The 16,778-nt window shown below is 40.4% G+C and overlaps 1 protein-coding gene across 2 annotated transcripts in view; it reads right to left on the minus strand.

Annotated features, from left to right (window-relative positions):
• The window catches only part of LOC131692429 (peroxidasin), a 466,662-nt gene that overhangs the window by 437,823 nt on the left and 12,061 nt on the right, over positions 1 to 16,778 (minus strand). For both annotated transcript variants that reach the window (XM_058979473.1, XM_058979472.1), the window contains exon 2: positions 7,701 to 8,107. In XM_058979473.1, coding sequence (XP_058835456.1) covers positions 7,701 to 7,918 — 218 coding nt within the window. In that variant the 5' untranslated portion in view covers positions 7,919 to 8,107. The remainder of the gene's footprint in view (positions 1 to 7,700; positions 8,108 to 16,778) is intronic.

Below are 16,778 nucleotides of genomic sequence, written 5' to 3' on the forward strand. Positions count from 1 at the left end.
GGAACCCGGTAATTACTGCCACGGTACAAGTAGATCTGGTCCCTTCAGCAGCTTGCTATTGAGCGAAACACCTTGCACCGTCGCCGCTGCATCTCAGACGATACTCTCCTTTCCCAGTTTCTTCGGTTCCAGCACGACATTTATCGACAAGTACCACGCTTTCCCTGCCTCGGTATTCTCCAGCTGCTCTTTTGTGGCCAAGTGAGCGTATCCCTTCTGCACATATTCCTCGATATGCATTCGCACTTTCGTGTATAATTCCGGATTTTTCATTAACTTCCTCTCCAGCTGCAAATTTCTCCTCTGCGCCATCTGAATACTCTCAAATCGCGGACTGTTCTCCTCCCAACCGGTCTGGAACCGTTCTCCGATGTGTTTCGTGGTCCGCTCCATAATCTCCATCGTTCTTTTGTCCTCTGCAGATTCTTGAGCCGTTACTGCCACAGATTCCTCTAAAGCGTAATAGCTTTTCATCAAACCATATATGTCTTCGTTGGTTACATCATGATGCAAGCATACGTACCCTTTCTCTTCAGTATGGCTCGTTTGATTCGGACCATATACTGTCTATCCGAGTTTGCAATCGGGTCAATGACGGTACCTATCATCACTTCCATCGGCGCGAAAGCATGTTGAGACCGATCAGAAGCTCTGGTTGGCCTTCATAAGATGCGCTCGGCAGTGATCAATGTCACCCCGGTTTACGGTAAATATTAAAAATCCAAAATCAAACTGATTATGGTATTATGAGCTCTGAAAATTGGATTAGTTTTGATTTTGTCTTATCAGAATCCGACACTAACTTAGTGACAGGACTAAACCAGCGTCGGATTGACGCTATCGGAAATCAAGAATCAGAATATGTTGGCTCAAATGGCACGTTCCTCGTAAGTAGTCGGGAATTTGTGCCTTTTCGTGTCTTCTCACTATTTTCTGAGCGAAAGGGAAGGAAAAGGAGGAGGGAGGAAGTAGAATTGACTGGGTGGAAATTAACAGCACAAAAACAAACAGGAGGTAAGTTAAACTCACGAATAGTTCAAATCGCCTGCGAGTAAGCCTATAGCTTTTTGCCGCATTACATAAGAAACTTTAGTATATCTCTGTGTTTCAGTCGTCCGAACGCGGTATCGTATATGTAAGAACGGCCGAAAACTCGAAATCGTTATTTCACTACTGCTAGGCAGTTGCATATCAGATGGTATGAAATTCTGTAGACGGATTCACAAATATCACATGTAAATGTAGGAAACTTTTCGAAATCTCTGGGCACGGTTGTTCTAAAAACGACTTTGACTACACGTTTTGCGGTGCTCCACATTGGCACGACTTAGAACAAAAGGTAGACTAAAGTCAAAACTTTCAATCGTTTTCGAGCGCTCGGTCGAGACACAAGTGTTTTGTTGCCAGTCCGAGTAGTGTATAGCGACAAAGAATAGTGCTAATCCGCGTTCAAGGTTATCTTGCGCACCCTCCACCTCTTCGAGGTTTCAGTATCTTTTCCCTTCTTTTGTGTATCTGTTTCTGAGTACCGTTAGCCGGTCAGTGACCAGTGAAGCAGTGTTCTTCTAGTAAGCCGTCTGGATACCGTTTCATAAACAAGTTAAGTATTCTTTTACGTTTCCCCTTCTTGGTTCTTCTACTAACGTGCACTGGGCAATAGACCCGTGCAAAAATGACTTCCCCTGACGGCGGTTCATCTAAAAGTGAGATGGACATCGAAACAAAATCGACTTCCCGGCTCAAAGTATATTCAAGCTCGGCCACCGGGCCCTTTGTGATTTTCTTCCGGACCAAAGAGAAAAAGTGTTTGAATCTGCTGCAGATTTCTCGAGTAGTGACGGATCGGTATTCGGCCATGAAATAAATCTCGAAAATTCGCCCTGATAAGCTTCGGGTGGCAAACAATATTGCTGGCTACGGGCCCTGTACGAAGGTGTACACTGTACAGTAGAGTGGGACATGGTTATATGAAAAAAATTAAATTTCGCTCCGAGTAACTTTTTGGATCCCATTTAGCTCCCAGAACAACTCTGCAAATTTTTAATTCGATCGGTGAAACTATATTTTTGCGCCCACGGTTTAAAGTTTACATGGGATTTCGTATGGGGAAAACGACTTTTGCAAATTAATTCTTCCAAGAGTCGGCCGTTGACTCCTAAAAATAAATAGACGTCTGATTTTTATAGGAAAATTGTCAAGGAAACAAAGTCTAGAAGACTACGAAACGATCTGATTCCTGTGGAAAAAGTTATTAAGCAAAAACTGATTGATGCCTAAAAGATTAATGAAAAGTTTACTTTTCATAGCATCACTGCTGCGGACGGTCGAATTATATACAAAATCTTTAATTTTTTGTTATTATGTACAAAAGAAGACTCAATTTATCCCTCAAAACTCTTGCGATGTAGCCAAGCAGTATAGATAAATGATTTAGACACATTAAGAGAAGATCAAAACAAAATTGCATATAATTGGACAGCCAACAACAGTGGTGCTAGAAAAAATGAATATTTTATCAATCATCAGAGCATCAATCGGTTTCAGCTTAATAACTTTTTACTCAAGCGTCAGATCGTTTCGTAGTTTTCGAGACTTTGGTTCTTTGTTAAATTTCCTACAAAAACCACATAACGGTTTATTTTTAGGAAGCAATAGATGACTCCTAGAGGAATTATTTTGTGAAAGTCCATTTTCCCATATAAAATCCCATGTAAACTTTAATCAATGGGCGCAAAAATATAGTTTCAGGGATCAAGCTAAGAATTTGCACAGATGTTCTAGGACCCAAATGGTACCCAAAAAGTTGCTCGGAGCTGGAATCTATTTTTTGTCCCACCCTACTGTACAGGTTGTGTATACCAGCCGTCGGAAATCGACTGATCTGGATCGAACAATTCATTTGATTCAAGATACCAAACAAGTCGACGGTTTACTACCCCATAGACTTCAACATGGGGTAGTAAACCGTCGACTTGTTTGGTATCTTGAATCAAATGAATTGTTCGATCCAGATCAGTCGATTTCCGACGATCAGATGATTTCGAAACACCGTGGACAATAGACTGATTCAATTTTTAACTCTTAGCTCCACCAGGCTCTACTGATCCCTTTTATGGCAAACATTATTAGACAACCTCTCTCATTGGAGTAACTTAACGGATTTTCGATTATCTCCACTTAAAACTAAAGTAATACATTTTTGTCGCAAAACTTCCTGTTCAACTGATCCTTTATTATTTCTAAATGGTCAAAAAATACATATCGTGGAGACTTGTAAGTTTTTGGAATTGATTGTTGATAGACGCCTTACGTGGAATACACATATAAAACAATTAGAGAAGAACTAATGGAAGCATGAAAATCATACGAACTCTATCAAACACTAGTTGGGGCACAGATCGTCCAACTTTACTAACATTACACAAATCATTGATACTATCCAGATTAGAATACGGGGTAACAGTGTGTTCTTCTGCCGCAAAAAAATCTCGGGGCCTGGTTCAATGCTAAAGCTACCTGGGGCTGTCACATTAGGTATATGAAACAAAGGTGCCAACAAAGGATCAACTTTATTCGTACAATAACCGTGGCCACCAAGGAGACCTTATCAGGCTGTACCACACAACGATATTGTCGGTGATGGAGTATGGGAGTTTCTGTTTCCTGTTTTATCAAACTGGAGCGAATCCAAGATTGCTGTTTGCGTATTGCTTTGAGTTGCATGCACTTGACTCATACGATGCTGCTATTCAGTACACCCCCCCCCTTATTGATACTCTGCCTACCGAAAATATGGGAGCTCTACGTGCTTTGTCTGTAAGATCGTACAAGATTACCTTAGTTTGGGTTCCCTCGCATTGCTCCGTCCCAGGTAATAAATAAGTGGACTCTTTAGCTAAGGCGGGCGCTTTAGAAGGTAACATCTACGAAAGACAATCTGCTTCAAAGAATTCTTCAATATCTCTCGTCAGAGGACGGTCGAAAGTTGGCAAAATCTTGGAGCAATAGAGAGCTAGGACGGTGAATACAGTATATTATATCGAAGGTATCAACGAAACCTTGGATCAGAGGAATTGATGTGGGTCGGGATTTCGTTCATGTGTTGTCTCGGCTCATGTCCAATCACTACGCGTTAGACGTTCATTTCCGACGTATTGGGCTTTCAAATAGCGATATCTGCGGTTGTGGCAACGCTTATCACGATATCAAACATATTGTCTGGGCATGCGTCGAGTATTGTTCCGCCAGATCTCAACTATTTGATTCCTTTCGGGCTCGAGGAAGGTCACCCAATATCCCGGTTCGAGGTGTACTGACAAGCCGCGATCTCCTCTATATGTCCCTCGTATACAACTTCCTAAAAAGCGTTAACATACAGATTTAACTGCCTCGATTATCATTTTTAGAATTGCCATCTTCCGCCTATACTGCACACCAGCGATGGTTATATGCAACTTCAAGTCGATACGAAACATCACTGTTGGGTGAGCCAATAAACACTACCTACAGCACAAACATCGCACGCGCAACGCGGTGTGTTGATGATCCGCATCTGAGCCGTACTACACTGATAATATAAATTCTTAACGATAATGAAATCGATCATAAAATGCACGAATTTATTCGTCGTTTTTTGCAACGAAGTATTTTCGTGCATTCTAAATAGTAGGTTTCGTTCATTTCATGAAGAAGAATGGCCGCTTGGCGAACGAAATCTTTCGTAAATTTTACACGTTTAATGTATACTGCACGAATGTTATCGTTGATAACAACATTATTTTTCGTGAATGAAACGAAATGTTTTGTTTATTTTAATAAACGTGTGTGTATATTACGAACGATTTCGTTGGTCGCACGAATTCATTTCGTTCATTTTAGGAAAGTTTTCGTATTCATTAACATATTATTTTTTCAATCGATATTTTAGGATCGATGTTTGACAACAATGATTTTTCAACTAACTAAAAGGATCGATCTGGCAAAATCGATTTTAATTCAACCTGCTCCCTTCTATTGATGACTAAAAAGATTGTGGTGTGAAGTAATGGTCGCTTGATGAACGAAAGTTTTCGTAAATATTACATATTCAGTGTACATTACATGAATGTTATTGTTGAAAACGGCATTATTATTCCGGAATGAAACGAAATGTTTTGTTTATTTTAATAAACGTGTGTGTATATTACGAACGATTTCGTTGGTCGCACGAATTCATTTCGTTTATCTTAGAAAAGTGTTCGTATTTATTATCCTCTTATTGTTTTCAGTCGATCTTTTGGGATCGATGTTTGACAACATAGATTTTTTTTTTATTTAAAAAAATCGATGTGGCCAAATCGATTTTATTGTGGTACGAAGGCATGGCCACTTGATGAACGAAAGTTTTCGTAAATTTTACTTATTTAGTTTACATCAGAGTTAAAAATATTCAAATTCATTGAATGAAAATTGATCATATTCCGCCGCATTCATTTTCAATATTCAGTGACGCAGCTGAAAACGTCAAACGAACAAACCGCCCATTCATCCATGCATATTTTCATTCGGCTCCGATTATTACACGAAGCGACCGTGCATCAACGAATCAAACGCATCAAAGTAGGCCCTGGCACAATGTAAGCGATGATGATTGTTGTTTCATATGCTTTATCGGCATTTGAAAACATTTTCCTAGATAATTAGTGTAATGAATATATTGTACGATATTCAACTGAATGAATAACATGGATAGTTGAATGAATTTTTTTTCTATTCACCGCGAGTCGCAACTGGTTCATTTTCAGCAGTCAAAAAAGAGCTTCGATTATTTTTAACTCTGGTTTACATTGCACGAATCTAATCGTTGATAACGACATTATTTTTCGTGAATGAAACGAAATGTTTTGTTTATTTTAATAAACGTGTGTGTATATTACGAACAATCTCGTTGGTCGCACGAATTCATTTCGTTCATCTAAGAAAAGTTTTCGTATTTAATAGCATATTCTTTTACGTTGCTCCGGCAGAGAAAAACTCAAAATTATTCATGCAAAACCATCGAGCGATGGCTCAGCTGAATAAGTACTCCTCCGGATTCTGGATCAACTAGAAAAGGAAGAGGTTTAGAAAATCTTCCTGAAACCGGCGGACACGGATACGGCTACTAAGTCGTCAGATCGAGACCAACAATTATCTGGCGTATAGCAACAATGGCTTCATATTGAAGCTCTGTTCACGTTAACGGTTCGACGAATGGTGATCGTAAATTTTATAAAGATATTCGTATATAGCAGCGAACAATTCGTTTGCCGAACGAAGCTGTTTCGTAATAAGCCAACGAAAGTCGTTTCGTGGTTTTCACGAAAAACTCGTAATAAAAAATAAATGTGTTTCAATAGCACTACGAACGATTCATAATATGTACGAAAAATTCGTATATTTTATGAAAATCATCTGTACGAAACTAATGCATAGCGATTTACGAATATATTCTATCAGTGTACATGCATGGCAAGTACTACGATACGGACACTGAAAATTTGGCAGGCCTCTGACATACGAGACCAGCTCCATACCCTCTGTTCAGCAGGGCAATAAACAAGTTGATCACGATAATTAGTTCAGTGTAGTGTTGTACCGTTAAGCTACAATCAAATTCCATTACCACCATTCAAGCCTTATGCCCTTATCCTATGCTAGTCATAGCTAAACCAATAATCCACATCCTTTCTTAATAGTAGTCAACGTTAGTACAAATACTATAAATAAAAATAAGATTACAATGAAATTAAATGTTTAGTTTAAGAAAGAATATTACAATTATAACGTGCTAGTTAGTCAGACAGCTGCCCCCCCCCCTTTCCCAATGGACTGGAGCCGCTTGTGCACCTAGGTGTTACTCGCAAAGGAGTGCCTCGGCGACGTTTTGATTTATTAGGCGAATTGAGTGCACGTAACAGAATGGTTCGCCGTTCCGAATACGAACTTTCTTTGACAAAAGATCGACTTCACTCCATGTCCTCCCCCAGGTATACTGTGACAAAATATACGGTTGAAAGGTTGTTAGATAGGTTGGTAAAAGCAAAGAGAATAATTGATAGGTATGTACTATATCCGTTCGCGGGACTTGACGTTCCATAACTGTAACCCAATCAACCAAATGTTAGTAAAATACTTAGAACGTTCAATCTTTAATGAAACTTGGAAGCTGCTTAAACACCATGAATTCAAAATGCACACCCAAGAAAGTTCAATTTTCAATAATCAGTCCTGATATATGTATAAAGCATCAGGTTTCGTTGTATGCTAGGATGAAATTTTCGACTACAACACTTCTATAGAACAAACCAACGGAACTAATTATGGTTTTGGTCCTAGAAAATTGTAAATTCAAACTAGTACATCTTATAGAATCCAATTCTTCAATTCTGTGGACCGCGCGTGTATTTAAATTTGCTCACTCATTGTCAATAAAAAGTAAATGGAAATAATATTGCATTTTTCTTGAAATGATGTAATTTTCTTGACATTGGCACAACTGCTACTACAGACACAATTTAGTATATTAAATAAAATCTTCCGCATCCGATATCGGAGGGACGGAAAATAGCACATGGCGCTTTGCAACACAACACATTGGAATGATTACCCAGCCCAGCTCAAGATATTTCGAAAACATAATAACTGGTTTAATCCGAAACATGACGCTCCTTCCTACTTACACAATGCTGGTATCGAGTGGCATTTCCGGGATCTTATCGAGCTGCTGCTTGACGCACCGCACCGTACGCTGTCGGCAGGAACATTTCAGCGGGCATCCCATCGCATTACTGGCAGGCACCAGTGTCGTAAAGAAAATAATTAACAACGCGAATAGTGCTGGCCCGATACGACCGCATAGCCGCCATCTTCCGGCAGCAGCCGTCACTAATTGAACCATTTCACTACTATTGCTTCTGCTGCTGCTTCTGTTTGTTCTTGCCACACGCGCTAATTCCGAATTGTTTGGCTTGACCGCAAATTATTTTTCTCGGAATCGAGATCACCAATTTGTTTAAATATTTATCTGTGTCCGTCTGTCTGTATTTACGGCTGCACTAATAGCGGATCGTACCAAGCGTCAAGTCAGCTGCAATTAAAACAGAAAAGAAGAGAAATGATTAATTAACCGCAACCGAGTTTGGGGCATGTGTCGAAATCATTGAAATGTTGAAATGTGCCAGTGAGACTATCAATTGATTCGAGGGAATATTGCATGACGCAGATAAATTATGTTCAATGAACATGATGATGGAAGGAGTTTGTTTAGGCAACAATTTCTCCCCAGAGAAACCAGAATACTTGACCTTTCTCCTTGATTTACTGTTGACTAAAATCAACGCCTACGTCGTCATCACCTTCACACATCATGGCAAAAGTTTAAAGAAATCCGAAGAGATGCAAACAACATGTTCAATGAAATTTCTCGACCAGAATAATAAATTCACCTCTCAACACCGTCGGCTCCTGTTTGGCAAATTCTACTTGATGATCAGTATCCTGATTTACATATGTATACTTACACACATAAATTTGTAGCTCGTGCCCAAAACTGTAAGTTTTCCATCGCAAAGGATGGCTTCTCGGAAGTTGTAGCTCCCCAAAAACTTTCGCCGGTATTAAATGTATGCGCGTGCCACGCGACATTCGCGGCACCATGAAGAGCAAGGACGCAATGCACGAGTGAAGACATTGAGTAATTAAATTTCGTTTTTGAACATTTTCTTTATAATTAAATTAAAAAAAATAAAACAACCAAACTTGAGATTCCATTTGCATAGTTTTATTTCATTTCCGACCCGAGTGACTGCATCCGCAAGTTTTCTTCACTCGGCAAATAGCTGGATGCAATCTGGTGCGTTTCGAAACAGCGCGATGGAATGTTCTGCGGAAGCTGGAGCTCCGAGAAAATGTGGCTATTGTTTCAAAGAAACGACTCGTTTGGATTCTGCTTTCATTGTAATGTAATGGCTGGTTTCTCAGATTCCGGAACAGATGCTCGGACTAGATTTACTGGATGGGGATAGAGCCTAGATGTTAATAGCAACTATTCCAACATATTGAATACAATGCAATACAAAGTCAAACGATGTGTACTAAGGCAAAAGTGTTTAGTAATTTACCCTTCTTCTAGGTCAAAAGGATTTGGCGGCCGACTTTAGCGTTTTCCATAATTGCAGGGAGATCCCACTGACACTCAAAAATTGTCAGTTGGCCAAGCCTAGGTGCAGTTGGTCGGTGTTAAGTCAGACCGGACTAAGTCGCAAAATCTTAAAAAAAAATGAAAGAAAGAATTTGTTCATCTACGTTCGACTTTTGCTAGATTTAAGGAAAAAAATAATTTCGAATTATAACGTAAAGGATACTGCGATTCAAACTTTAAATTCGTTGTTTTCGAAATAAATACAATGTCACTTAGTCCGGTCTGACTTAACACCGACCAGTTGTCAATGAGATTCCGGACAAGATAGAAAAAAATCAGTAATCCGTTCGTGAAAGAATTTTATGCACCGTCGCATCGCGCCTTGGGAAAACTGATGAACATAGATCATTCGACCGTCTCAAAGGTCCTCCAAAACTTCCAGGAATGGTGAGCAAGACCACAAATCAAGAGCTGGTCGATAACTGGGAAAACTGAAATAATCCAAGAGAACGCTGATTATTCATTTCATTGCTAAACATTTCTACGCCGGACTAGGCCAAAAAACTTGATATTTCGCAAAGTATCGTCCGGAAGGTCGAGAAACAATTCGGATTGAAAACGTACAAGACGCTGAACTTCCCAAATCGAGAGGAACGCTAGCAGATCCGGATGCTCTAAACGACGCTGCTAACGAAATACCGATACAGCGTCAATGATGGTGTGTCCTACATCAAAACGAATTTTAAGCAGTTTGCAGTACATAAATTTTTCACGGGTAAGGGCAACTTAGCTGGTAGAATATCCTATCAAACGTATGAAACAGTCGATATTTTCTTCGAATTACCTGATTTGGTAGGCCATATGAACTTGTGGCAAACGTAATGAGAAATTTTTCAAGCGTCCTTAAAGGTGTTTTTGTCAGTAGAATAGTAGTAGAGTAGAATACGAATTGGACCGAACCACTCCTTCCCACATATCCCTGGAAAGCAAAACACAAAAAGGTACCAGTGCCGAACTCTTTGCATACTCATTACGCAAAACCAAGCTATGTAATTGGCCACTTAAAACATTGACTCTCCTACCGAGGCCCGGAGGGCCGAGTGTCACATACCATTCGATTCAATTCGTGGAGATCGCAAAATGCTCCCAAACCCTGGCCTGTAGTGTATTGGCACTGTGTGGGGCTCAATTTCGTGCTTAACCACTAGGGTTCGCAGTACCGACCCTTTTTGGCGAGAATCGGTACTACGGTACTGAAGCCCTCAGTACCGGTAGAACCGGTAAAGTACCGGTAGTGCCGGTAAAGTACCGGTACTCGAATATTTTTTTAAAAAAATCGAAAAAAGCTTCAAACTGAAATTGAATGCTCAAACTGATGATCTTATTCTCAGATGATTGATTTGTGCTGATCAAAAAACATGTTTATTGTTTTTAATTGCTTCGGAATGGCAAGACTCATTTCACAGAAGATATTTTTCGTATAGGGCACCTTCTTTTATTTCGAAATCTAGGCCACTTTGAAATCAATAATTGCTAAGTGGTGCGACTTTCGTCGACTTGAACAGATGGTAAATATATGAAACCCTATTAACAACAGTTAATCAAAGCGAAAATGGCTGTAAATCCGAGCAGGTTAATCGCATTTCCTCTCTTGCTTTTTTGAAAATTGGTTTCGACCTTTATGTCGTTTGCCTACTATTCTCTAATGCATATCAAAGCTCCTTGCTTTCCTGTAAACTATGGAGTTTTGCTGAATTTTCCGATCACCAATAATTACAAATCGCCACATTTGAAGCAGTTCATCAAGTCTACTTAGCTGTGTTAGCTACTAAATCGCTGTTCGTTCTTTTATAGATAAAGGTTTAAGAGCAAACCAAATACAGACATGACTTAGACCATAGTCTTATTACGCGCCACCCACTGAATAATGGAAACCAATCAGAATGTCGCTAATAAAACTTTTACTTCTAGAATTATTATGATGATGGCCCCACCTCATTCCCACGCAAAGGTGTTATCTCAACGATTTATCTAGAAGTAAAATTAATATAAATAAACGTTATCTTGCAGACCGATATTTTGAAACAGATTCCCCTGCAGAGTTAACATATTTGTCATAAAAAATTGTATAGTACCGAAAATACCGGTACTGGCTGTTGTTCAGTACCGGTATTACCGGTACCACAACCCTATTAACCACTAAAACACTCCTTACTCCTTTTTCGCCCTTTTTTCCACGGAACAACAAGAAGGTATTACTTCGACGGCAGGGGGGGGGGGGTCATAGTGCTTTTGCCGCACCTTTTTCTATTGCTCACGAGCTTTCCGCAGCTCAAAGTCTCAATTGAAAAATCTCGATCTTTGTGCCCTTTAACTCTCGACGCTTCTCTTGCTTTTCATATCCATCTATTACCTGGCCGTTTAGCTCTAGCCTCAGTGAGCCGATTAGCTGCTGATTCCATGAGCCATTTGTCTCCTGCTTCCGTTCAACCTTATCACGATCTACTCGGATAGTCCGACTGAGAAATTTTTCTCGACACCGACACCCGCTTTCTTGAGCCATTTAACTCCCAACTTTATCGAGATCCTGCGGTGAAACTACCCTACTCCGACTGAGAGTTCCCCTGGGGGAGAATTTCTCTCAGTACCGATGTCTCTTTCGTGAGCCAATTATCCCGTTAGAATTTACTCTACTGTGAATTCCTCGGCGGTGCATTTATGCTGATCCCGATGCTTATTTTCGTTAGCTATATAGCTCCCCGCTTCGTCCCAATCTACTCGATCTAGTGCACGGCGGTGGACCTAGCCGACTCAACTGGTTGCCACTGCTGGTTGTTCGACACAGTCTACTCGATGTACTTACTCACCAGCAACCCGGTATGATGTCGAGGTCGGTCCGGCGATTCTGATGAAATCTGGCGTCGGGTTCGCTGGCGCCCCGATGACCCGAAACTTAAGTGGTCCCCGACGGTGGATCTAGTCTACTCCGACGGAGAGTTCTCCGGTGGCGGAATTTTTGTCGATCACGATTTGTTGTTTCACGGCAGCTTTCTAGTTGACGGCACTGCTTTGTTGGCCCCTTCGCCAACTTCCCTACCCCTTCGAACTTCTTCGAACCTAGGGCATACCCCTTCGAACTTCTTCGAACCTAGGGCATTCGAAGACCATATTCCGGCGTCTGTTGCACGTTCACACGATGCATGATGAATGTACTTCCGGAAACATTCGTTCCCGGACAAAAAATGCGTCAAATGGAAGTCAACCTCTTCATACTTCCTGTACACCCAAGCTGACATATTTGGGATGAGTCGGTGGGTCCACCTTCCTTTCTCTGCGATGTCCCACTCTTGCTGCCACTCACCCAACGAGTCAACTCTAACCAGTCTCCTTGCATTTCGTGCATTCCTCCGCTGGTAGAATTCCACATCCTCAGCCAGAGTGAATGGGGAATCATTCCGGAAATTACGCATACCGCCTCTGACAATATCGTTCTGTACGCGCTCGCGACACGAACAGCCATTAGGCGAAACGAGCTTGTCAGCCTCGTCCGTTCCCGCTTTGAATTCATTACAGACGCAGCCTAGATTAATACGCCATACCTCAGTATTGAGGATGAGACACCCGCAGGAGACGTCTCGTTCTGCATCGTGCTCTTCCGATGATCCTTGCCAATACGTTAGTTGTCCTCGCAGCCTTCTCACATACATACTCGACGTAGCTGTTATAACTTATCTGATCGATCGACCATCACACCCAGGTATTTCAGCGCACGCATCGATGGAATTGAGTGTTCACCGACGCTGATCACGACACGCTGCATTTTTTACAGTTGCTGACCAGCACTACCTCTGTCTTGTGAAAAGCCAGTTGTAACTTGATATCAGCCATCAAGGTTTCTACGGGGCCTTTTGCCTCTACCGTCATATTTCTCAAGGATCTCGCCGGTTACTGTCAGGACAACGTCATCTGCAAAGCCGACGATCTCGACTCTCCTGGGCAGTTGCGATGTTAACACTCCGTTGTAGATTATATTCTAAAGCGTTGAGTCAATTGGAGCCCTGAGATATTGTCGCCGCGAACCTAATCGACCTATGGAAAATGTTGGTCTCGTAGACTAGTACTCGGTTCTGAAAGTAACTTTTCAGAACCATGCACAAATAGTCCGACACCCACATTCTTTGCAGGGCTACGACGATAGCCTCCCAGCTGGCACTGTTCAACGTGTTCTTTCCGTCGATCGTTACCGTGGCGCAGGTGCGATTCCTCATGAAGTCCAAATGATGTATAGAGAGTATAATATGCGGATGGGTTTTGCACCAAACATCTGTCCCCATCCTCTTACACCCCTCCCCTCCTCTACAACACCTTGCTCATCAGGATCTTGGCAGCCGTGCGCTTGTGCATACGAGCCAAGCGAATTAAGAATCTAGTAGACATTTCCACAATTATTAAGAACATAACCAGCTATTGAACCATAGTTTGGATAAAGCTGTTCGCACACGATGTAGCAAAAAATATTCACCATGGATTTTGTTCTACCTATTTCAAGTCTGTTGCTGTTGCCGCATTGTAATAACTAGAACAGAATCCATTGTGAATATTTTTGTGGCGTATGTCCTGTCGCCTCGTGTGCGTACAGCTTAAATGAGACAGGAACAGTTGCACCACAAGATGTATTAGAACAGGTTTTTCATTGATGCTATTAGACTTCTCAATCATACTAACTATGCTCAGTTTTTTCCTAAGAAGAACATTTAAATAAAACTAATTTGTGCGAGAAGGTACTGATGAATCGAAGTCAAAACACAATTTTCAACGTGAATTCAAAAATCCGACTTAATTCTCTATAATGACAGCAAAATTAAATGGGTGACAAATTCAATCAAACACTGCTCCATCGAAAACAATAATTTCACCGAATCGTATTCTTTCTGAAAAATCACTCTCGTTACAAGATCGCAAAAGATAGTTACCAGCCTGGTGTAATTATCGTGATTAATATTTTACAAGATTTCAAGCACGCTTTTGATTACACGTTACGCGAAACACCCACTTCATATCATATGTACATTCTAAAAGAAGAAAAGCTAACTCAACCCTCGAGCTGTCCTGAAATACAGCCAGTATTATGAAACTGGCAGGACCACGAACTAAACTCTCAATTGTATCCTGAAGTCAAACGTACGAAACCGACAGCGCAGCGAGGATGATGACGACAATAACGATTGCACGGAAATATTCCCTCGAAAACAAACTGCTCCGCTGAGAATATTCGCCCATTTGCTTCAACGATAAAACGGTTAAATCCGAAACACTACGGTTTACGTTGGCTGCTGGTAACAATAACGTGCACTCTGGAAAGTATCCATCCTCAGTCGGACGATGCGTCTTGCGAGGTACCAACTCTATTTCGTGAAACGACTGCATAAATCATACAATATGCAGTTCTAACTGAGTGGGGGTGGTCGAAATTCCACTTTTTTTAAGATTATTTGAATCTAGAGAACTATTTTCAAATATCACTGAGCACAGCGTTGGTCGTTGGCATTGAATTGAATGTGATTTCATATGGCATCCCTTTTCGGATTTGTTACCACGCGATTTCGTGAGAAGACAAAATACATTTTAATTAATTTCGTTGCCTTTAGCGGGTAAAAAAACTAAATACATATATACATCACAGACAAACAGATGAATCGCTTTGGAAATAGAACAATCACAACAACTTCCCCAAAATAAAACAGTTGAAACTATTGGACACTTTATTATTTATTGCATAAAAAGATACCCATCCTGTAGGGTAGCGAACGCGTCGACTGTATTAGGAATGAATGATCACTCGATGGTAAGATCAAACAGTTTGATGGATACATAAAAGCTAGAACAAAATGCAAATGAGATAGTATTCAGTGCAACGTAGGATGCAGTATCCACACAGGCGTATGCGATTGTCAGATATGTTCACTGGTAGTGAAACATTACACTCCTACTCTACAAATATTTCCAAAGGATTATAAACTTTAAAAAGTAACTGACTATTTCCATGGGCAACATGATGAAGAAACTAATGTGTAGTAGTACTTATGAAATATATGTTCTAGTCGATGCTGAGGGATGGCGTTCCGAATTAGATAGCCCACACTGTATGACGAAACTTAACTCGAACTGGAGTGAAGCTTTAGCTAATCAACGAGGAGTGGTTTGTTAGCATCCAAATGTCCACCCGTCTAAACAATATGTAATAAATCATTTAGAAACGCCATGTCCGTGTAGCTCTAGCATGCAGACGGTCGACTGTCAATTGCAGACTGGTAAATAGTGGGAGAACAGTTGCAAACGTTGCAAACATTGCAGTTTGCCCGAATGAATTCGATGCATGAATGATATATTAGATCAGTTGTTATTCTAGTTGGGATTATTTGAAGTTGATAATTTGGGTCTGTCACTTGGTGTTGCGATTGACCAAGCATAGTGGTAGGTAGGTGAGCCTCGTAACACGGCGAAACAAAATATTATGTGTTTTGACATTAAGAATACCACATCAGACTATCTGGCTCTCTCAGAATAAATCACCGTTACGTTTAATTTATTGTTTAATCACTTGCCATGCCACTTGCCGATCACTTGCCACGAGTTAGAAACATTTTTCATAATTGGAGACATTCTATTATCCAAAGGATTAAAACGAAAAAAACTTTTCTTATATCAAATGATTTTTGAAAAATTTCGGAATTGTTCGCAAATGTTTTCGCCACAGACGAATTTCGCGCCAGATCGAACAAATGTTGGCAGCACCCTCTCAGATTTTAATGAAACTTTCTGTACATGAACACTTTGTCACAAAAAGCCACTTCGCATACTTCTTTTTCCAAAAATGATCTAGACTGTCTTTTGACAAAGATCAAACTTTGTTAATTGTTTTTTTTTTCAAATGGCTATAGTCTAAAAATGACAAACCCTTCAAAAAATGTTGTAGGAGTGATTTTCACAAAATTAGTCAAATTTTTTAATAAAAATAATGAAAACATTCTTCATCGACTTCTACACTGCAAAAAATCGATTTGAAAAATTTAAAGTCGATTTACAAAAAAAACCATCTTTGATTTGGATGAAAAAATTTTCCAAGATAGGTAATTATGTTCACTATCTACCGTCAAAAATTCAAGTTGGGCACTTTCAAGAAAAAAAAGTGATTAATATCGCGATAACCGCCACCACAAGCGCAGAGATCGCTCTCCACAACCTCAATACGCCGGAGTTGGGCCTTCTACGTATAATGATTGTAAATGACCCGAGATATCACCCGAATGATGTCATGACCCTCATCCATTCTCTTGGACCAAGGTTTGTTGATACCTTTGGGATTCCTGAACTTCTATCGCTCCACGAAATTTGCCAATTTTCTAATGCCAATATTTAAAAACTCGTTGAAGCTACGCGATCTTCCATAAATATCACCTTCTAATGCATAAATGTCCACCATCTCATTATCATTCTAATCCAAGTGTGCGCCTTCTCATTACCCGGAATGGAGTTTCTAAGATTAACAAGACCAGAAACCACTTACTTCGGTTTTGTAATGTAACACTTCAAGGGACACTCTCAGGCCTTTACGAGG

Source organism: Topomyia yanbarensis, chromosome 3, assembly GCF_030247195.1.
Source record: "Topomyia yanbarensis strain Yona2022 chromosome 3, ASM3024719v1, whole genome shotgun sequence".
NCBI classification, from domain to species: domain Eukaryota; kingdom Metazoa; phylum Arthropoda; class Insecta; order Diptera; family Culicidae; genus Topomyia; species Topomyia yanbarensis.